Here is a 22829-nt window from a genome sequence, read left to right as displayed (position 1 = left end):
GTGTGATCCCGGAAGACCAGGTTCTGCATTGAATTTGCAGGTGACAACTGAAGGGGTGATTACAGCACAAGGCAGCACATATCCCAGAAAGAAGGGAATGGAGGTGGACTGTAGTGGGGCATGTCCTGTGGCCAGGCACACTGGAGGCAGCAGTCGTGACTGTTGGCCAGGAGTCAGGGCCCTTTATATGAAACCTCAGGCCCCCAACATCTCATTCCCCAGCCTGGATCAGTGGAAAGCCTTGACCCAGCAACTTGTTTTGTTAGCTCTCTAGGGGATCACCATGTCCAAGCAAGCCCTGAGTTCAGACCAGGGAGGAAGAGGGATTAAATGAGGGGTAAGGGGAGAAAAGGGGAAGTGGGGATGACTAATCCTCTGACCTGGCAAGGCTGTCTCAGAGCCAGAGGAGAGTTTCTTGTAGTTCTCTCTCCCATATTTTCAGCTGCGTCATGACCATTGCTGCGGGTGAAAACACCAGAATTTTCAGTTGGCAGTGAGAGCTGGACAGATGCTTCATCTGATTTTTCTGAGAATCCTTAGACAATCTGGAGGAAAGATTAAGTACAGTGCCCTCTAGGGGCCAGGCTGAGCGGTGGTCCGGTGGAGCGCCTGCTCGCTGCACAGCATCTGTGTCCTACTTTGATTCATTTGTGGGAAATCTGAAGATGCCACCATGGGGTTCACTGAGCCGTGGGCGCTGTGCAGGCATGAACCAGGATGACCGTGTCGCTGCCTGGGTGTGAGGGGTGGCAGGTTGCTGTAACGTGCTCCATTGCTTGGCCCGTTGTGCTCTTAAAGATACACCAGACGTGCACATGGGTGCTGGTCAATAAGAAGCTGAAAGGGGGTGAAGATGACGAAAGGAACTGATAAAGGGTTAATGTGATGGCGGCATAACTAGCACCTTCCCTCATTACTCTGAAAAAGCCTATTATTGAGACCTTTTGCTCTACATAGACTGGGTTGTTTTGAAGAGGAGAGCTCGTGCATTTAAGTTTCCCAGATGTGTATGGTGCCCTCAGACTACAGCCACACTGCCAGAACACAGTGGCAACAGCATGTGTGGTGACTCAGTCAACAGTAGGACTTGCAAGCCATTGGTGCAGAGGAGGACTTTCCCCAACTTTTTAATAGTTTTATAGAAAAGTTTCAAAAATACTAGAGAGTTCATGATAATATATCCATCATCTGATTTCTCCTAATGTTAACGTCTTGGAAAATTTTATTACAATTACCAAAACCAAGAAATTAATGTTAGGACAGTACTATTAACTAAACTACAGACCTTATTTGAATTTCATAGCTTTCTGTTTGTGTCCTTTTGTGTTGGGATCAAGTCTAAGATCCACACTGCATTTACATCTCCTTAGTCTCCTCCAGTTGTGTCAAGGGACACATGATGTCCTGTGTCATTAATCATGATCACTTGGTTTAAGTTTTATCTGATGGGTTTCTCCACTTTAAAAATTACTGTTTTTCCTTCTGGAATTAAAAAATGCCTTGGGGGAGCCACTTTGAGAGTATACAAATACCTGTTCCTCTTCAGACTTTTTGCCCATTGATTTCTTTAGCGTCTATGCATGGACTTCGCCAGGAGTCAGCATGTTTTGAACCAAGGAAAAATAGCATTCCTGGGTGGATGACATGATGGTAAAAGAATGATCTGTCCCATGTAGGGATTTAGAGTGTGTTTCCTGTAGACTGAGGTAGGCCACTAGCATGCAAGGATGATTTTGTGCAATACATGCATGGAGCACAGCATTGCTGACTGGTGGGACATTGACCAAGTAGAAGTTGACAGTCATGTACCCTTACCTGAGAAGGACTGTTGGCTTTGCTAATGATCGTGGTGGCAAATGTTCTGAGGACAATGGCCAGGTATCCTGGAACCCCAGACCAAAGAGGATACAATTTTATCTGTGTTCCCTTTGTGGTTTTACCCTTTCTATTAATCCAGCAAAGTTCCTTGCATTGAGTTAATCTTCCCCTTGTGATAATTTTCGGGTTGGTATGTAAAAAATTTGCACACTCTCCTCCCACTGGAAAGCAGGTGGGCCATTCTAAAAGCAACATTCAGAAACCAGTGTCAGGAAGATCTTGTTCTGTTGAGGACGGAGTATGCTGAGATCTCAGATTCACTGGGGCCCTGAATTTCTTGAGCAGCCACTTTAAGTACTGTGCATTGTTGGATATGTTTGGTATATGGGAAAGGGACACACTTAGAGTAGAAAAGTGGAAGGTTAGGGATAGAATATTGTATTACCAGTAGATGTTTGATGTACAGAGCATTGCTTCAGTGTCTCACGTACTGCTAGTTTATGTACTGAAGGACTTATTGGTAATTTGAAGAAATGGAGAACGAGGCTCATTTTGTTGAAGACTCAGAGTGTGAAATAATTTGCCAAACTGATTTAAAAATCCAGTAGGCGTAGTCTGCAGGGCAGCTGATCAATCTGAAAAAGAAACAGATTTGCTTAGGAAAGTCAACAACGCCGTTAAATGCATGTGTTGATCCTTATTGAAGAATACAGTAGTAACAGAAACATCCAATCAAATTTAAGAATTATCAGGAAATGTGTGATGTGAGGTCATGACTGACAGCCTCAACAGCCTCAGTTAAAGGTGCCCCACTGGGTATGGCCGACACTTGGCCAGTCTGACACTTTCTTACAGAGCTAATCATCCACTTACCTCATATGACCCCACAGTTACCGAGAAAGGAAAACATACACCAGTATTTACATGAGTGTTGAAGCAGTGATATTCGTTATAGTGCAAAACTGTAAAACTCATTCACGTTTCTTCATAGTAGTGAAAGAATATAAGCTCATCCAGGACTTGGAAGAATGAAGATCACGTCCGACTGAAAAAGCAAAAGTCCTGCCGTTTACCAGGCCGGGGGGAGCGATGCAGGTAGCGCCAGTTGCAGGGCGTGTAGGGAACATGTCTCCCCCAAGGTCATGAAGCATTAGTGACCGGTCGGCTACTGCTGTCTCCCCTCTGCGGCCCCCAGACCCACTTTGCACCACTCATCCTTTACTAGAGCCTCAGTTCCTAGATGGCTTTCATTTCCAGTTTAATCCCTGCTTCTCCTAATCCTGCCTCAGAAAAGGCATCAGATTCAGAACTGATCTCTGCTTCTTGAAGACTCTCAGAATCCTTCAGCATCCCCCTCCCCCCTTATCCAGTGACACTCCCCAGCTCCTCACAGTGCCAGGCTACACACCTGCTCTTCATCAGTCTAGCCCCCCAAACGGGAATAGCATTTACCGGTACATTAATGAACAAACAAATTTATACTACAGTCAGTCAATGGGATGCAACTCAGCAATAAAAGAGAATGAACTGTTACATCTAGAACAACATAGATCAGTTGGATCAATCTCAGAAGCCTTACAATGAATAAACGAACAAGACGAAAGTGCATACTGTGTTATTCCACTTGTATGACTCACGAAGAAGCAGAACTAATCTATAGCAAGAGAATTCTGATCAGTGGCTGCCTGGGCCAGGACTGTGGAGTGAGACCAACTGCAACCAGCATGAGGGAACTTGCTTGGGAGAGGATTGGAGTGGTGCTTAACGGGCGTATGTTGAAAGTGATCAGCCCACATGATTAAAATGTGTTCGTTTTATCATAGGTGTAGCATGCCTTGACACAGTTCAGCCGAGGAGTATGAAGTGCCAGGGTGTTACCCTGCTGCCCACACCAACACTAGGTTAGCAGCTGCTCTAAACAGCTGCACAGAGAGACCTGGAATATGACCTCAAATCTGCCTTTTTGTAACACTGCTCTCGATGGTTTTGGATTGATGGTGTAAACGTAGAATGTTAATTGGTCCTTCCTGCACTAGGAAATCGTACCTCTTACCAGCATTATTTATTATAACCCCCCTGATTGGTTAACAGTGCGCAGAGGGGTGTGACCGCACGTACTCCCTGAGGGCCGCGCTGCGTGACAAGCTCGGAGTAGAAGAATAGGTTAGGAATGGAGGGGCCGCTTCCTTGGGCCTAAAGCAGCCCAGCCTGCGTCACCCTTGCTTTTTCAGAAGTGCCCCATGGAATGGAGGGGCACGGAGCCGCGCCCGAGATGCTGCCTGGCCTCCTGCAGTGGCTGCTTGCCTGAGCTCTTTCTTGCCTGTTGTGTGCTGGATAAAGCTGAGCCACCTAGTGTTGACATCCTGTTGTACGTAGTCTCTCAGTCTTGTCCGCTCTGAACCCAGGACCGCCTGATGTCGAGTCCGTGGCTGTGCGGCATGCTGCGTGTTTATCGTTATAAACATACATTCTATCCTCTTATATGAAGTTATAACTTACTTCTTTTTCTCAGTTAAGCCTTCAGGTACAAGATGTTACGTTGATGGATCAGAAGAAATTGGAAATGACTTTAAACTAAAATGTGAACCAAAAGAAGGTTCACTTCCATTACGATACGAATGGCAAAAGTTGTCCAACTCACAGAAACTGCCCACCTCATGGTTAGCAGGTACTGCTGATTGTACAGTTTGAACTGTTTGCCATTGATTTGGACTTATATCTAGTAGGGTTTGTGCATGTATGTGTGTATTTTTTTAATTTCCAAATGCCTTCCCCTTTTTTGTGTAATATGAACAATCAGGATTCCATGGGACTTACTCAGCATTTTGTAATGACAGCTTAGTGTCATGTAGTATAAATGAAGAGGTACTTTTATAATGATCACTGTTTAGGGTTTATAATTGATTTCTTTGGTATATATATATATTTAATTGATGGTAATATTGATGGAAACTCTTCATTATCATGAATTAGTGGCTACGTTATAACAAGAGTTGGATCTTAAGTGTTTTGTCTGGATTCACGTTGAAGATATGGTTATTTACCCATGGTGTGTCTGTAAAACCAAACAAAAAAATCCTATGTGACGTTAACCAGAAAGATTCAAATTGGCTAAATCTGATCACTCATCTGTTTGTTATAATTGACCTGTTATTCAAACTGATACCATACTCCACCCTCCCCGCCGTGGTCTTAACCAGGATTCTCTCTGCATCTTGTTCTTTTTATCAAACTGAGAGGCCAAACTGTATGACCCCTTCTAACTTTCTATGTTTCCTCCATCTGGAGGGATGAAACAGGTTTGCATATCTTGCTGCTGTGCCTAAGAGCCTTGGTGGCGTGGAATATTTTTTATAATCAGTGTGACTCTGCTTCAGCGGAGACTCAGTGCACCTGACTGAGGCGGCCGTGATTACTTTTTTGCTTTGGTATAAATGAGCTGGAGGCACAATTGTTTGCATTGTAGAGACATGCATGTATCTCACTGATAGTTTGTTCTGCATCTAGCTTCACTCTGCCTTGCTTTTTTACCTGTATCGTCAAACCGATAGGGTTTGCCTTTACTAAAAACTCAGCAATGTGATAGTATAAAAATGGATTTTGGTCCCTCCCCGCCTCTTCCTACAGAAATGAATTCACCTGTTATATCCGTAAAAAACGCCACTACTGAGTACTCTGGGACATACAGCTGTACAGTCAAAAACAGAGTGGGCTCTGATCAGTGTCTGCTACGCCTGGACGTTGTTCCTCGTAAGTGTCTTCTTCCTGTTGTTGTGATGGTGGTCCCATTACCTTTATGTAGCCTCCTGTGGTTCAGTCGGCAAATACACATTAAGGGCCAGGGAATGCTGACTGAGCAAAGCCCTCTGTGGCTTGGTTAGCTTTCCTAAGTCATGGAAAGGAAAAAGGTACTACATTTTGTTAATTAAACTTTCTTTATTATTGTAATGACATTAAGAAGGTAAGAGTTTCCAAATCAGTTCTTGTGCCATATCTAGCCAATGGAAGTACAGACTGTTTGGAACATTCTTATATGCCAACTTAAAGTCTTGTAGAGTGGTCTTACTGTTTTTATCCTTGAAGTAGATTACATAGTTCAGAAGAAAGTTTTTACTGGATTTTCCCCCCAGCAGAAAAAGCTAATTAATTTGTCTATTAAAGTTAATATATGCAATGAAATCAGTCTGTCATTGTGTGTCATTACCTTCAGTATGACTAGATGGAAGGGTTTGTTTTGTTTTTTGTTTTTACTGTTAATTACTTTCTTACTAACATCTTATTCTAGCTTCAAACAGAGCTGGGACAATTGCGGGAGCTGTTATAGGAATTTTGCTAGCCCTCGTGCTCATTGGTCTTATCGTCTTTTGCTGTCATAAAAAGCGCAGAGAAAAAAAATATGAAAAGGAAGTTCATCATGATATCAGGTAATTAAGTGACACAGGAGTTGACTGATATGTACCAAGTTTATTGTCTCTGAAGCCTTAGTTCTCCTAACCATCTGAAACATTTGCCTCTGAGAATTAAATGAAACACATTTGAAAGTTTTTACTTTCATTTTGAAGTGTGCAGATCCAACCCACCTCCCTTGTGTGTGTGCGCGCCCTTTCCCTCCACCACCAATTTTGGGCCCTACTTTAAGATCCACTGCAGAATGCTTATCTCAAGACTGTCTACCTTCTTCCAATAAAGTACAGGGATGTAGTGTTCAAAAAAAATGAAGATTTTGTTTTTTTTTTAAAAAAAGACCTGATTGTATCAAGTGACGTAGGTAGTTAATAAAAACTGTTGGTAATATGATTTTATTTTTCAAACATCCCAAACCAGTAGATCTTAACTGGAAGTACACATTGGATTATAGAACTTGTAAACATAATATATGACCAAAATAATACTGGAAATTGACATTTGGTGGGTCTGGGCATCAGAGGTAACTCAGATACATATCCTTTGTCAGTGCTTGATGTGAAAATTCTTAGGCCTAATTCCCAGTTTTTGCAAACTTCAATCTGCTAAGTTTTCAGCTAAAGTCTTAGATGAGTAACTTTCAAAATAAAAAGGATATTTTATCTTGTTCTCTTTTCTTTGGTAGAAATACCTGTAGATGTTAGTGCTTTATCGACTATAAAGTGTTACATGACTGTAACCAGATTATCTTGACCAGTGATACTAGAATATGGAAATATTTGAGGCTTGTTCTTCGTAAGACAACATTATGGAATCTTGCGCTTTTTGTACAAACCACATCTCGTGATGTGTGAAGATACACACTGTACATGATAAATTCTGGATGTGTACACTGCTCGCTGCATTGCACACTCTTGTGCTTGCTTTTTGTGTGTCAGACACACTTTTATATACTTAATGCTTAAATAGAGGATCTTCCCTCAGCCCTTCCCACGACTCCTAGCTTACGTAATTGTAGGTTTTTAGAAACTTGTTCTTTGAACGTGTCCTGGGATCTCTGCTCTCCAGGGAAGACGTGCCGCCTCCAAAGAGCCGCACGTCCACGGCCAGAAGCTACATGGGCAGCAACCACTCATCCCTGGGATCCATGTCTCCTTCCAACATGGAGGGGTACTCCAAGACGCAGTATAACCAAGTACCGAGCGAAGACTTTGAACGCGCTCCTCAGAGTCCGACTCTCGCGCCTGCTAAGGTAGCTGCCCCTAATCTCAGCAGGATGGGGGCGGTGCCCGTGATGATCCCGGCACAGAGCAAGGATGGGTCCATAGTGTAGAGCCTCCGTGTCCGCCGCCTGTGCTCCCCGCGTGTCTCCTTCTCCAAGTGTGAACACCTATTCTGTTTTAAATTTTGCTACCAGCCTCAAAATATATCCGAAAGAAGTCAAACAGAAACTGAAGAACTACACTACAAAAAGTTTTGTTTGGTTATACTGAAATAGTAAAGGCATTAAAGTTCTAAGGACAAGTTCACTAAGTAAGAGCTTGATTTTTTAGGTTTCTGGATATCAATGCTTAAGTCAGATGTAGCACTTTGAATATGAAATCATAGGTGAAGAAATAAATGGTGAACTTACATGCACACTAAGTTGATACTTGAATCATCTGAAAGTGGTACTTTATAATTTCTACTGTTATTTTTAGGTTGCCTTTTGCAATTAATTTATGATCCAGTAGTGGGCTCCCCCCCCCCCCAAATTGGTAAAGAAAGATTCATAGCAGAAATACTGAGACATTTATGTTTGTCCTTGTTTTTCCTTTGAAAACTCTAAACGTTTGAACTATGTCTAATAAATAGAAAACACTACAGTGTTCTAGAAATCACTAGTTCCAAGTCATTCATAGACCTTGTGTATGAAATGACTTCTTAAGTATTTGGTTGATAGATTGTTGTGGGCACCAGGAACGTAGTAGCTCTTTTATATGCCACAATAAAGGAGCATATAGCAGATTCATTCAGAAAACTTGCTGTCAGCTGCACACGGCAGCGACACTAGCAGTGCAGTGGTGAGGATGGGTTTTGTTGATGAGGGTTCCAATGCCTTGAAGCCCGCGGTAGCCTTCAGAATGGTGACCTGCTATGTCAAAGATGTGTCGTATTTTGTGGTTCCCAGCTAAACACTGGCCCTCTACTGTAGGTGATATTTTTGTAATAGGAAAAAAAGTATAACTCATTTATTATTTGACATTTATAGATTATCTTTAATTTCCTAATTATTGGTTCTAAATTTTAATGCCCCCGCCTTGTTCAGTGTGGTTTTTTTGTTTTGTTTTCGTGATGGTGTAGTATATTATATTAGAAATATAATCTTAAATTTACCCTCTTGAATGCAGTTCCTGGAGGATATTTTTCTTCCTAGACTTAGAATGATGAAATATACTTTTAAACTAGTAAGTGTCCTCTGTCAATTCTATATTTCAGACTTGGGAGGATGTACTGTTGCTATCGTATGGCCAACATGTCTTGTGTAGTTGCAGAAAATCAAGTTGAGCTTTGAAAAGTTTGTCTTAGTTTTGTGGAAGTGACTTAAAAAAAAAAAAAGGAAGAGAGAAATGAAAGGAAAAGGAGTAACAGGAATACTCCTAACCGCCAAATACGTTAAATACTGTTTTAGTACATGAAAGTGAATTAATTGTATTTCCCTTAAGACTGAGGGAGCGTGGATAGAGTAGAATGAGCCAACAGTTTCTTTATAGTACATAAGGTCGGCAATAAATTACTTCACTAGCGCTAAAACCTTTTCCCTAGATTTTAGTAGGGAGCTGGTTTCTTTTCATCTCTTTGGGTGCTGTGGTGGTAAATGCTACATTATAAATTAATGTTGGCATGAATTTATGGCTAGGCAGAGTATTGTGTACACTTTTTAATGGTAAATTTAAGCTGAATGTGTCATGGATTAGTGTATAGTTTTACATATTTGGAAGGGTTTTTTAAATAGATTTTTAACATTACATACTATTGCTTTTATACATGTGTTTTCATTTTCATCTGTGCCTTTTGGGTAATTTAATTTTTATTATGAATTTCTGGTGCCTATGAGCTGGCTATCACCTGAAAGGTGCTTAGAGGTGAAGGTACTGTTGCTAACAACACATCACTGTGATACCGTCTGTCCTCCTCTCAGTCTTGCCTCCTCTTTTCTGTTCTTTTTGGCTGCAAGTTAACTGATTGTGTTACTCAAAGTTTTTAAAATTTCAACATCCCAACACTCTTTGACTGTGTTTCTGATTTTATAACAATAACTATTTTTGAATATCAGATATCTGGTCTGTTTTATATGAATACAATATTTATAAGATATAAGGATAAATAACCGAGCACGAACACTAATGATAAGTTTTTGGTCCTCTTTATTCCCAGTTTTCATATAATGAAGATGATCAATCTAAGTAGAAGTTACTATAAAAAGTAGACATATGTAAGGCTTTTCCTTCCTTTAGACTTTGTAGTTCATAGTCTAGGATTTGGCTGTAAGTAAACTAGAATCTCTTGCAAAAACGCTTCCTGCTGGTTCAGGTCCAAGCCACCTACAGTCTGAGAAACAGGTTCATAAAAAGCGACTCTGTGACCTGAAGAGACCTTTTGGGTGTGGTTGGGTGTAGAGGACAGAATTCAGTTTAGGTGTACACCTCCAGCTACTCGCAATGTAAATTTCAGTTAATCCAAAAGTCAGATAGTACTGATAAATTCCCAAATAATTCTCGCTGATGGTTTCCATTGAACTAGAGATCAAATATTTGTTCTAGAATTATTATTGGCAGTCATCAAGCAATTCAACAAAAATTTTTATTCAAGCATTTCCATCAGAGCCGAACGTGAGTCACGGATGGCACGCAAAGTGCTTCCGTTCCATTTTATACCTAGGAGACTTGACGCCATCTTTTTTGAGTTATGCAGGACAACTTGGAAAGAAATGATGCTGTAGAGAATGTAATTCTGTACTTTGAAAATGTAGATCACCAGTATTCTTTTTCTTATTGGCAATCTTACCAATATTTCCCCGTTAGAAGGCCAAAACAAAAGAAAATCTTATTGATCATGTTGACCAGTTAATCCAGGCAGATAACTTCCTTTGCATTTGGCCTATCTGCCATGGAGTTGTTATAATGGAAACACAACCTGAGCGTGTCTTAGTGGGAAGATTAATTCAAGAAACACAGTTAAATTACTGGTATGTATAAATACCTGATTTTTATCAAAAAGGTAATTTTTAAGATTGAGTTCTGGAAATTTGGAGCAAGTGAAGGGGCAGGGAAACATTTTGATTAAATATAGAGAACTCATTGCATGAAGTTGGATGTCAAATTCTATAATGTATGGCTTCTTAAAATAACTATTCTCTGTCTTTTTGTGTGTGTGCAGCATGTAAATTGAAGTTATGTGAATGTTTAAAGTTTTTTTCTTAATCTCTTCATCTTCACAGTGTTTAGGGCTTTCAGATGCCTTATTCCAGTGTGAACAGAAAAAGTCCGTATTTTTTGTGGTTAATGCTTTGATGTGTCATGTAAGGAGTAGTTTGTAGAAAATGTTGGCACAGTTTTAACTTTTTAGTGGCTTGTGACATTATATTATATATATATATGTACATATATCTTTATAATATTTCTGTGTTTAGTAGTATGAATGTTCTGGGCAAGTTTTAATATTTTAAATGCCTTTGGATATTCTTGCAATAAAGTCAACATGTTCAGCAGCTGGATTTTTTTTTTTACTTGTTTGACACTAAAATGGTCCATAACTGAGCACAAATTCTACTTATAAATGTTACAGAAGCAGGGAAGAATAATAAATAAATTGGTGAACTGTGGTTCTGTGTATCTTATGGATGGTAACAGTATCAAATATTTGCTTCATTGGCTTCTTAGTAGTAATTAAAATCCAGTTTTACAAATTACACTGTTTTGTAATTTCAAAGTGTGGCGAACATCTATTGGGTTTGGTTTTGGTCCTGAACACCAAGAGTTCCAAGGAAGAACTCTGTGTTTTCTGCTTTATTTAACAGCACAACTGTTAAGAGAACCGTAATTCACTGATTCACTTATTCTCATTCCTGTGAATTTTTGTGATAGATTTGTACTACTGAGAAGTATTTTGACACTTTACATACGCAAGTAGAGAACTGATAGTGTCAGTTTCAGGAAAAAAAATGATTTTTTGTATTTCAAGTTTCTGGCTTAAATATCCAATGGTGCAGATTTTGAGATTTGTTAAGAACACATTTTGGTTAAAAAAAAAAAACTTGCTCTAGTTTTGTGAGCTTGTGTACTTTTAAAATAAAATCAAGAAAGCAGTTTTCTGCCTGATGGTGTGGCTTCATTGTGCCTTTAAAAAAAGTCTACTTCATAAAACTTCAATATGCTGTTCCTCCCTGCTTTCCTGGTCTTGAGTTTCCTTCCACTCCCCACCCCCTTTGCATCTTTTACTAAACAGAATAAACATCAAAACAATCACACACCAATGAAAACCTGTCAAACACATATACCGTAAATTTCCCCAGTCCTGTGCCTGTATTGTCAGTATGTAACATAATATATTTGGGGTTGAAACCTCCAAAGTTCTGTGATTTTACAATTTACAGTATAAACTCCAGGAGTTTTTCAGATGCATTAAAAACTATGCATGCATATATATACATATTAAATACACATACATCTACGTATATTTAAAGCTATTTTCGACTCTAAACATTGATTTCAGAAAAAAACCAGGATGGGGTAGTAATGCTTTTGTAACAAGATATTTTGAGAAGTATTTTGTTTATCCTATAATTTCTCAACCTTGGCACTTTTTTACATTTTGGGGTGGGTAATTCTTGGTTGTGGGGGACCATCCTGTGCATCGCAGGATGTTTAGTGGCATCGCTGGCCTTTACCTACCGTGTGCCAGTGGCGGTCCCCCCGCCCCCCCAGATCCCCAGATGTGACAACCAAAAATATCTCCAGCACTGCCAAGTAGCCACTGGGGTGGGGGCCAAAATCGCCCCCCAGTTGAGAACCACTGGTTTATACTAATGCAGAGTTTTCTATTCAGAGATTAAAAGGAGAAAAGCTTTTGTAGGCTTTGGAGTCAAGACGTATCTGAATACCACTTGTAACTAGATGCTTTACTTATCTTCAATTTCCCAGTGCTCAAAATGGGGATGAAAATACCCACATTACAGGGAATGTTGGAAAGGTTTTAAAGAGAGACAATTGATATCATGGTGAAAATTCTTTGCATTTCTACCTGGTACCTGGGATGCTGATAGTGATACAGGGATTTTCAAAGATTCATGATTACAGTAAAATATGCTCAGTGACACCACTAAGTACAATTTAATGCCTTTAATTTACATCATATTTTATTTTAACCTTATAGCTCTAAAGGCCAGATCATATTTCTGGTTAATTATAAATACCAAATGGCAAAACTGATGAAATTGAGACAAAATTGAGTATAAAGTCATTTGTTAAATAAAAATGATTGAGTTTTAAGTCTAAGGCACAAACAAATGTAATTTCTAAATGCAGTAATGGCAATGGTGAGAGCAGGAAGCCAATTTTAGGAACTCAGCTTAATTTTTCTTGCTGGTATTTCTGAAGTATAAATCAAATGAGGTTTGTTAGAACACTTCTGTCGCTTAAATGATTTTTCTAAATTTGATAACTATTCATAGAAAAAAAGTCATACTAAGGTAACCACAGGAAGAAAATAATTTCCCAAGTTAATGAAGAACCAATAAATTGCAGTCTAGTTAACCACAGACCAGGGCCTTGATCAGTATGCTTTATTTTTTTTTTTAGTATTCTTTTTAATCGATGTATAGTCCGTTTACAATGTTGTGTCAGTTTCTGGTGTACAGAACAGTGCTTCGGTCGTATAGGAACATACATACGTTCATTTTCATATGCTTTTTTCACCATAAGTTACTACAGGATATTAGATATAGTTCCCTGTGCTGTGCTTGTTGTTTGTTGTATAAACTTGTTTATTTTAGTATGCTGCCCGCTTCACTGCTGAGCTGTGGAGAGTGAGAGGTGGGAGAAGATCCGACCTAACACCTGACGTCCGTCCCAACCAAGTGCTAGAAGCCATCGTGACCTTGACTAGTCTTTCCCTGAGTCACTCTCTGTCCACAGTCCTAGTGGATTGCTTGCTTGCTTTAAAGTGTAAATATGATCATACTAAAAACCAGATCATCTTGACTTGGTGGAAGAGGTCTCTCATGACCATCACATCTCCCAGTGGTTTATTTTCCCCACACCTCTAGGTGCACCTTCGTGAGAGCCGTACTCCAAAGCCAAGTGGCCGTGGTTTCACAGCTTTGTGAACATGCACTTCCCTCAGCCAGAGAGCAGCCTCTCCTGTTGACCTGCCCAGTGCCTATTTGCCCTGCAGGGGTCAGTCCAAACACTCTCCTTGAAAGCATTTTTCCTGTTCACACTGCTGCCCCACACTCAAGCTAAATTAGAGGTGTGTCTGGGCCCTCGACGTTGCCCATACGATACAGGTCTCACGACACAAAACCTTTTTCATTCTAGTTGTTTAACATGCTTACTATACCTCATTGATGAGTTTGAAGCTGGTTTATTCACCTGTATCCCCAGTTCCTAACTCTCACTTGTGTATTGTTCACTAAATGCCAAATGAATTTTTAGGAAAGAAACTGCGGGCCCTAGGAGCACGTATGCATTTATCAAGCCTGCGTCATGTGTTCTGCGAGACGGCTGGTCTGGTTTCTTCCAAAAAGGCAGTTACCACAAGGGAAAGGGTGAGTGACTGTGGTGAGGGAAAATTCTGCACATGGCTTAAAAAGTTAACTAGCACAAATGAAGACTGACCGGACTCAATAGGAGCCAACACAAACACCAACCTCGTTGTCATGCAAACGTGGAGAGGGGAGGAAATATTGAAAAATAAGTGTCTAAGACCCTCCTCAGAGATTCTGACTGAGTAGGTTTGGGGTGAGGTCAGTGGCTCTGTTTCTCTTTCAGGTGGTTTTGATAGTTCAAATTTGGGAAACAATTGTTCAGGAAATCCTGCTCAGATGACTGGTTTCCATGCTAAGTCATTAGTGGTAGAGTATATTTTCTTGGGCCTCACAAACTTCCAGAAATATTTGAATACACCTTTCATGAGGCCCAAAAACTTACATGCTCAGGTATCATTGCCTAATTTGAATATACTAATATTTCTTGATACCAGAATTTAGAGATATCTACCGAGATAACCAACACACCGTTTCTTAGAAGATTTTAATTTAAAAAATGGGATTTTGTCAGTTGTTTCCAAGTCTTTCAAAATGATTAGTCTCCTGAAAAGAGTAGTCATTTACAATTAATTTCTGTATGTCATTGTGTTAGTTTTCTAGGGTTGCCATAAGAAAGCACCACAAATGGGGTGGCTTAAACAACAGAAATTTGCTGTCGCACGGTTCTGGAGGCTAAAGGCCTGAGATCAAGGTGTTAGCAGGGTTGGTTGCATTTTTTTTGTTTGTTTTAAATTGAAGTATAGGTAGCTGATTTATAGTATTAAATATTTCAAGTGTACAACATAGTGATTCAATATTTTTTATAGATTATATCTCATTTGAAGTTATTGCAAAGTATTAGCTCTATTTCCTGTGCTCTACGACATATCCTTGTAGCTTGTTTATTTTATACATAGTAGTTTGTACCTCTTAATCCCCTACTCCTATCTCCCCTGTCACCTCTTCCCTTTCCCCACTGGTAACCACAAGTTTTTGGTTTTTTTTTTCTTTATCTGTGAGTCTCTTTCTGTTTTGCATATACATTCATTTGTATTATTTTTTGATTCCACATATAAGTGATATCATACAGTATTTGTCTTTTTCTGACATATTTCACTAAGCATAATACTCTTTAGGTCCACCCACATTGCTACAATGACAGAATTTCACTCTTTTAATGGATGAGTAATAGTTCATATTTATACACATACACACCCCACATCTTAATCCAATCATCTGTTGATGGGCACTTGGGTTGCTTCCATATCTTGGCTATTGAAAATAGTGCTGCTATGAACATTGGGGCACATGTATCTTTTCAAATTAGTGTTTTTATTTTCTCTGGACGTGTATACCCAGGAGTAGAATTGCTGGCTTATATAGTAATTCTGTTTTTAGTTTTTTGAGGAAACTCCTTACCATTTTCCATAGTGGCTGCACCAGTTTACATTCCCATCAACTGTGCATTAGGGTTCCCTTTTCTCTACATCCTCACCAACATTGTTACTTGTAGACTTTTTGATGATAGCCATTCTGACTGGTGTGAGATGATATTGTGGTTTTTGATTTGCATTACTGATGATTAATTATGAGCATCTTTTCATGTGCCTATTAGCTATCTGTATGTCCCCTTTGAAAAAAAATGTCTATTCAGGTCTTCTGCCCATTTTTTAATCAGGTTGTTTGTCTTTTTGCTACTGAGTTGTAAGAGCTCTCTTATTTATATATTTTGAATATTAACCCCTTATCCATCTTACCATTTATAAATTTTTTCTCCCATTCAGTAGGATGTCTTTTTGTTCTGTTGGTGGTTTCCTTTGCTATGCAAAAGCTTTTAAGTTTAATTTGGTCCCATTCATTTACTTTTGCATTTGTTTCCTTTGCCTTAGGAAATAGATCCAAGAAAATACTGCTACAATTTGTCAAGAGTGTTCTATGTTTTCTTCTAGTTTTGTTGTTTCTGGTCTTGTATTTAAGTTTTTAATCCATTTTGAGTTTGTTTTTGTATATGGTGTGAAAAAATGTTCTAATTTTAGTCTTTTACCTGTAGCTGTCCAGTTTTCCCAGCACCACTTACTGAAGAAACTGTCTTTTCTCCATTGTATATTCTCCTTTGTTGTAGATTGACCATAAATGTGTGGGCTTATTTCTGGGCTCTCTATCCTGCTCCATTGGTCAATATGTCTCTTTTTGTGCCAGTACCATGCTGATTACTGTAGCTTTGTAGTATAGTCTGAAGCCAGGGAGTATGATACCTTCAGCTTTGTTCTTTTTTTTTTTTTTTTTCAAGATTGCTTTGGCTATTGGGATCTTTTGTGGTTCTATGTAAATTTTAGGATTATTTTTCTTTGAAAAATGTTCTGGTATTTTGATAGGGATTGTATTGAGTCAGCAGATTGCCGTGGTTAGTATGGACATTTTAAAAAATATTCTTCTAATCCATGAACATGGGATATACTTCTATTTATTTGTATTGTTTTCAGTTTCCTTCATCAGTGTCTTACAGTATTTCAGAGTACAGGTCTTTCATTCCTCAGATTTATTCCTAGGTATTTTATTCTTTTTGATTCAGTTGTAAATGGAAATTTTTTGTGTGAATTCTCTTTGTGATAGTTTATTGTTAGTGTATAGAAAAGCAACAGATTTCTGTACATTAATCTTGTATCCTGCACCTTTACTGAATTCGTTTTTTAGTTCTGTTCGGAGGGGGTTGGTTTCTTAGAGTTGTGAGGGAAGTCCTCTCTGCTTGGCTTGTTGATGACTGACTTTTCTCTGTGTCACTTCACGTCACCATCCTTCTGTGTTGTCTGGCTCTGTGTCCTACTTTTCCCTTTTTATAAGGACACCAGTCCTGTTGGATTAGGGCCCACCCTGATCATCTCATTTTAACTAATTCTATCTTCAACAACCTTGTTTTGAAATAAGGTTGCATTCTCAGGTCCTGGGGATTAGAATTACAACATAGGAATTTTGGGGCACACAATTCAATCTATTAACAGTGACAATGATTGGGAATTATGACAAAGGCCTAATAAAATAGTGAACGTTGGTGTGAAATACATGCCCAGAGAGTTTCCTTAATTGTTAGTGGTATAATAAAAATATCAGCACCTAAGTAACTATGCCAACATAGTTATTTCATGGGTATCAGTCTCTGTAATCCTCAGCCCCAGAAGAATATTTATTTCAAATATGGAGTGACCATAATACACTGTTTTTTTGGTGGGGTGTAATTAGGTTTACTTATTTATTTTTGGAGGATGTACTGGGGATTGAACCCAGGACCTTGTGTATGCTAAGTATGCGCTCTACCACTTGAGCTGTACCCTCCCCCCGTAATACACTATTAACTTCACATCTGCTCGTCAAGTGAAAAAGTAGTTGAGGAAATGCTACGAATTGTCTTTTCTTATGAATCTTGCTGGCAAGATGAAACTGTTTTTCCAGGGAAACAGTTTTTCAAGTTCTGTATTCTACATTTTTATAAGATAATTTTTGTGAAATAGTGTTTTTTAAATATTTTAAGTAGATAATGCACATGATAGAGAGTGAAATGTAAATCACCCTTTCACTCATGTTTCTCAGTTTCTGTCCCGAATTCCCTTCAAGAGACATAACTTAAAATTTTTTTGAATAGGTCATCTATTCATGGGGAACAAAATTCATAAGATACAAATATATAATGAGAAGTATGATCAATTTCTTATTTATCCTTCTATAAATGCTCTACACATATATAGGCAATTGTATGTGTGTATTTTTTCAGTTTATCCTGAATACTTATTTTCAAAAGTTAGTAAGTTGGCCATGGGGTGTGAAGGGATGTTAGGTTTTTGGTTTTTTTTTTTTTTTTAAATTGAAGTATAGCTGGTTTACAATGTTGTGTAACTTTCAGGTGTACAGCAAAGTGATTCAGTTATATATGGATGTTAGGTTTCTGACTAGAGCAACTGAGTGGAACCTTAAGACATTGAGTCTTGTTTCTATTAGAATCTGTGGAGGATGTTAGTAGGTAGGTGAATCATGAACCCAGACCTAAACAGTAAACTCAAGGCTGGAGATAAAAATTTGACCATCAGAAGCATGAGGATAGATTTTAAAGACAAAAGAATAGACCATGACAGAGAGAAGTAAAGGTGGAGATTGGAGCCCTGTTTCCTTGCATGTTTGAAAGTTAAGCTAAGGAGTTCAGTTTTGAACATGTTGAGTTTGATAAGTTTATTGTATACATAAATGGAGATGTTGAGTAGATACATGGATATATGCATGTACAGTGTGAGGGCTGAGCATGGAAACACTGGAGACTATGAAGTAAGTGATGTTGATAAAGTTGAGTGGCGAACCAAATCAGACACTTCACTTAAATAGGAAGAAAATGAAAGAGGGAAAATTGTGTGTGTGTGTGTGTGTGTGTGTGTAAAAGGGTTGACACTGTGGAAGTCCAGTGTTGCCAGCCAGTAGAGAGCATATTCTTGGAAACTTTGGAAAAACTGACCCCCTTCTGTTGCTGTTCCTGTTGAGAAGTCTTTTCTGGTATTTTGAAGAGTTTCTGTTCCTCAAATTTGGATTTTTATTTTTTAGGGGATTGCTGCTTTGGGAGGAGGGAAAAATACCCATCAAGGATCCATTGCTTGAACATATTTTATTTTGGTATTAAATGCAATCAGTTTAAAAGTGTGTGTGTGTGTGTGTGTGTGTGTGTGTGTGTGTGTGTGTGTATGTGTGTGTGGGGGGGTGCCCTTCATCAGTACTTAAGACAGGATGATACTCTAACATGAGTTTGGGAGACGGTTTGCCTGGTTCTAGCTGGATGACCTTAGACGAACCATTTAACCTCTCTCCTCCTTTTTCTTAACAGTAAAATGAGGGTAATGGAACCTACTTCGTGGCATTGTTCTGGGACTGATAAGTCGGTACATGTGCAGCACACAGGCTGGCCCGTGCCCGTGCTCTGTAAGCACTGGCTGCTGTCATCAGCATCGCTGCTGTTGTGTTGTAATAGTAATATTTACCTTGTATCTTATAGGATTGGGTGAATGTATCCTGGTTTTCTCAAGACAGTTCTGCCTTATGGCTGTTATTTCACTGTAATTACAAATGGCAGTTAATCTTTTGCTCTAGAAAGTGTCTCAAATTGGCAGTAAGATCTGTGGTTACCCTGCCTTTGGGGTTTATAGAGTAGTTTGGCAGTGGTCTCAGTGAGGTGGTACTCAGCATGAAGAAAGGAAATGGCGGTACCCACTTTCTCTGTCACTGTTCAATCAAAAGCAGCACCAATATATGTACGTATAATTAAATTTCCTTCATGTTTAGATTATCCCTAAAAGTTTAGAACAGGCACCAGTACATGATGATGTGTGGGATTGTTCTATGTGTCATGCAGAAATACTTACCAGTAATGAAAGTAGTGACCATCTCTATAAGCCAAAATACATTTAACTCATTGCATCTTCTAAATTTGATTTCATCTGACTTGATGGTGCAATATTTTGGGGGGGGGGGAAACCTGTTTCCTTGTTAAGACAGCATTGTAACAATAGTAAATTTTAAAATATTTCATTCAAATGATACTGCTACCAAAAACCTTTCTGTTCTGTCTCTTCTAGTATATTTAAGTATACATGTATTTCTAAAGTGAAGGTCCTCTAGTCCTTTTTTTTCCTACGTGATGTTGTATCATACTTGTACGTGTCTTACCTGTTGTTAGAAGTATATATACATATATATATATATATATATATATATATATATATAACATATATCTCCATTTTAATAGCTTTATGATGTTTCATTAAGTTGATGTTCCATAATTCATTTTTTTCTTATTTTTGGACCTAGAGGTTGTTTCCAATTCTGTTATATGTAACACTGCATTCCTACAGGTTTTTCCCTTTCTTTAAGAGCACAGGTATTTAAAAGCGTAAGTAATAAACCAATGGATGTTAGGGCAAATTTAATTCTGGGATGTAAGTGAAAGCACTGTTTGGTTCGTTGTTTCTTACACACAGATCATTTCACAAGCTACGTTTTATAAATGCGATGATCTCCAGACCGCAATCTGAGGAAACTGGTAAGGGGAAAAGGAGAAGTTCTGGCCTTTTTAAGCCAAAGGCATATGTAAAATCTACAGAAGAGGGTGAGATCACTCAGGAAAGAGTACAGAGAATGAGAAGAGAACTGCAGGCAGCCCCCTGGGGCACAAAAGACTGAAAAAGCAACAATTCTGGGAATGAAGTCATGCACGATGACAGACCAGTTCTGGTAGAATGGTTGGGCCAACCCTTAGTGCAGTGGATTGAAGCATGAATGAGATCTAAGGAAAACCTAGAAATACAGTTAGCATGTAAAACCATGCCTCGCGCAGACAAAATCCTACAGTGTCCAAATTATATGAAAGACATGGTTTTGCTCGTCTCGTCATCCGATCCCCCCAGCACCTGAGACGCCTGATTCATCAGACCCAGTTTGAAAGCTATGTAGATTAATCTCTCAAGACTCTTGGCCATGAAGAGAAGGAGGAAGTGAGAGGAAACAGTAACTAGGGAAGGGCAAAGGTTAGCTTGTTTGTGGGGACGGGAGAGGCTGGAGCGTGGAGGCTGTAGAGGATGGTTCTGGAAGCAAGAAGGAGCCAAAACGGAACGTTGGTGGGATTAACTTGGAGAGGGCAAGGAGAGCATCTCCAGAGACTGAGGGAAGAGAGGGAGGGAGACTGGGGCAGATCTGATAGGTTTGTGGCTGCGGGGACAGGATAGAATTAGACGATCTCACTTTGCTCCGTAGAGGTGAGGTCATACCCTGGGAAGGGTGGGCGGTGGGGGTAGCTAGGAGGTAAGAGGACTGAGGAAAGAGGAGAAATTTAGGAAATTTGGGGTGAAGAACAGGGGAGGGGATCTAATAAGAACACAGAAAAGGGATCCTCAATGATATGAAATATACTTCTTTTCTTGGCCAAGGTATCCTTTTTCTTTGACTGCTTATGGTCCTACCTTTTTCTCACCATGTACTCCTGATCCTTCCTAAACCATCCTCCTGGTTCAGCCTGATTGCTCCCTCCTTGCAATTGCTCCCTCTGAGGAAGCTGAGGGGCACCTGTCTTCATGTTGTCTGTCTCTTCTCCCTAAGCAGGTGTCAGACTTCTCCAAGGTTGAGCATGTTTACGTCTAAATGTCCGACATGTAATAGATTCTCAGTAATCTTTGTTGATGGTGATAACTGCAGCAGTTCTGGCTGTGTTCACATCAAGCTGTTGCCACAAGTATCCCCATCACAGTGTATTTCTTCATAATATATCTTTGGTTTCTTCAGGTTTGTGCAGTTTTTTCCCAGAGCAGTTTTATGGAATCAGTGCAAACTACTCATGGGGAAAATGAGTTATCTTGCACTCGAAAAAGAAGACATGTGGTCACGTGTTAGGTCAGTTGTCACTCGCTATTCCAAGTTGAATGTTGGCTACTGGCACTGTGCTCTTTTCATGTTGCTAAGTAGGACATTTTCCCTCGTGGAGTCCTGGAACTGTCAACAGGGAGAACATTTGTAGAGAACGGTAGAATGGCCTTGCCATTCTGAGAGAAGAGAGTGTGGTAGAGAAGATGGAGCAGTGCCCCCTTACCTGTGGGGGATACATTCCAAGGCCCCCAGTGAATGCCTGAAACTGCAGGTAATACATGTACTGTTTTTCCTATACAAACATACCGATGATAAATTTTCGTTTATAAATTAGGCACAGTAAGAGATTAATAACAATAACTAATAATAAAATAGAACAGTTATAACAATATACTGTAATAAAAGTTATATGAATGCAGTCTCTCTCAAAGTAGCTTAGTGTACAAACTTAATACCTTTTCCATCTTAACTAAGCACTTACCACACACCGTGGCTGTCTTTTGCAGTCTGAATTGTGACGGCAACTCCAGCACAGATTTTTTTCCTTCACGGTTTCACAGATAGAAGATTCATTCTTACTGTAGATCTTAGCAAGCTTGGCATTTTTTTCTTTCAAGTTGAGAACTTCCACCTTTTCACTTGAAGCACTTTATGACTTTTCTTGGGCATATTCGAATTGCCAGCATCACTACCCTTGCACTTTAGGGCCATTATTAAGTAAAATAGGGGTTACTTGCACGTGAATGTCCATCCGGTGACTGAAACAATATTTTTCTGTTGAAATCTTACAGCTTTACTTATTAACTTGACTCTCAAATATTTATCGTCTATAGATTTTCTATATGTAAATTCAAAAAAGTTAGCAGTTTTAATATCAATTTGCCCCCATTTATTTCTGGACTTGAAAGGAATACTCCTCTCCCTGCTACCACCCCCCAAAAAAGAGGTGTATATTTAGTTATATGATGGAAAAAATTTCCAAAATAGGTCTGTAACTTCATATCTAATGATAAAGATTGGTTAAGTCAATTAAGGCACATACATATGAATACCATGAAACTGTTAAAAAGCATGTTTTAGGAGAAAATCAATGACATAAGAAAATATCCCATGTTTTCAAATTATGAGACTGTAAAATGAATATATTTCATAAAACAACAGTATAGGAATATACAAAGTTAAAGTCTCTCTAAACATCCCCCATCCACTAAAATATTAACGGTGGTTATCTCTGCTGCAAGGATTACAGGTAATTTTAATGGTCTTATTCTCTATGCTTTTAGGTACTTTTATTTTTTCTAAATAAGTATATTTTTCATTAGATATTACATATTTTTTATTAACAAAAATTTATCGAGTAAGTGTTATATATAATAACTGTGGCACACGTTTATTATTCTCCATTACAAATGGCACTTCTATATGTAGATGCATA

General features: G+C 39.0%; 1 protein-coding gene across 2 annotated transcripts in view; it reads left to right on the top strand.

Moving 5' to 3' along the window:
• Positions 1–22829, top strand: part of CXADR (CXADR Ig-like cell adhesion molecule) — a 57769-nt gene that overhangs the window by 30008 nt on the left and 4932 nt on the right. The window contains exons 4-7 of one of the 2 annotated variants that reach the window (XM_032477061.1): positions 4331–4486; positions 5446–5568; positions 6104–6242; positions 7291–11571. In XM_032477061.1, coding sequence (XP_032332952.1) covers positions 4331–4486; positions 5446–5568; positions 6104–6242; positions 7291–7555 — 683 coding nt within the window. In that variant the 3' untranslated portion in view covers positions 7556–11571. Of the gene's footprint in view, positions 1–4330; positions 4487–5445; positions 5569–6103; positions 6243–7290; positions 11572–22829 lie in introns of those variants that run through there. The other variant, XM_032477071.1, reaches the window with a different exon arrangement.

Source organism: Camelus ferus, chromosome 1 (assembly GCF_009834535.1).
Source record: "Camelus ferus isolate YT-003-E chromosome 1, BCGSAC_Cfer_1.0, whole genome shotgun sequence".
Classification (NCBI taxonomy): Eukaryota; Metazoa; Chordata; class Mammalia; order Artiodactyla; family Camelidae; genus Camelus; species Camelus ferus.
The sequence above is the reverse complement of the archived record's forward strand: the minus strand, read 5'-3'. Positions and strand labels throughout refer to the sequence as shown.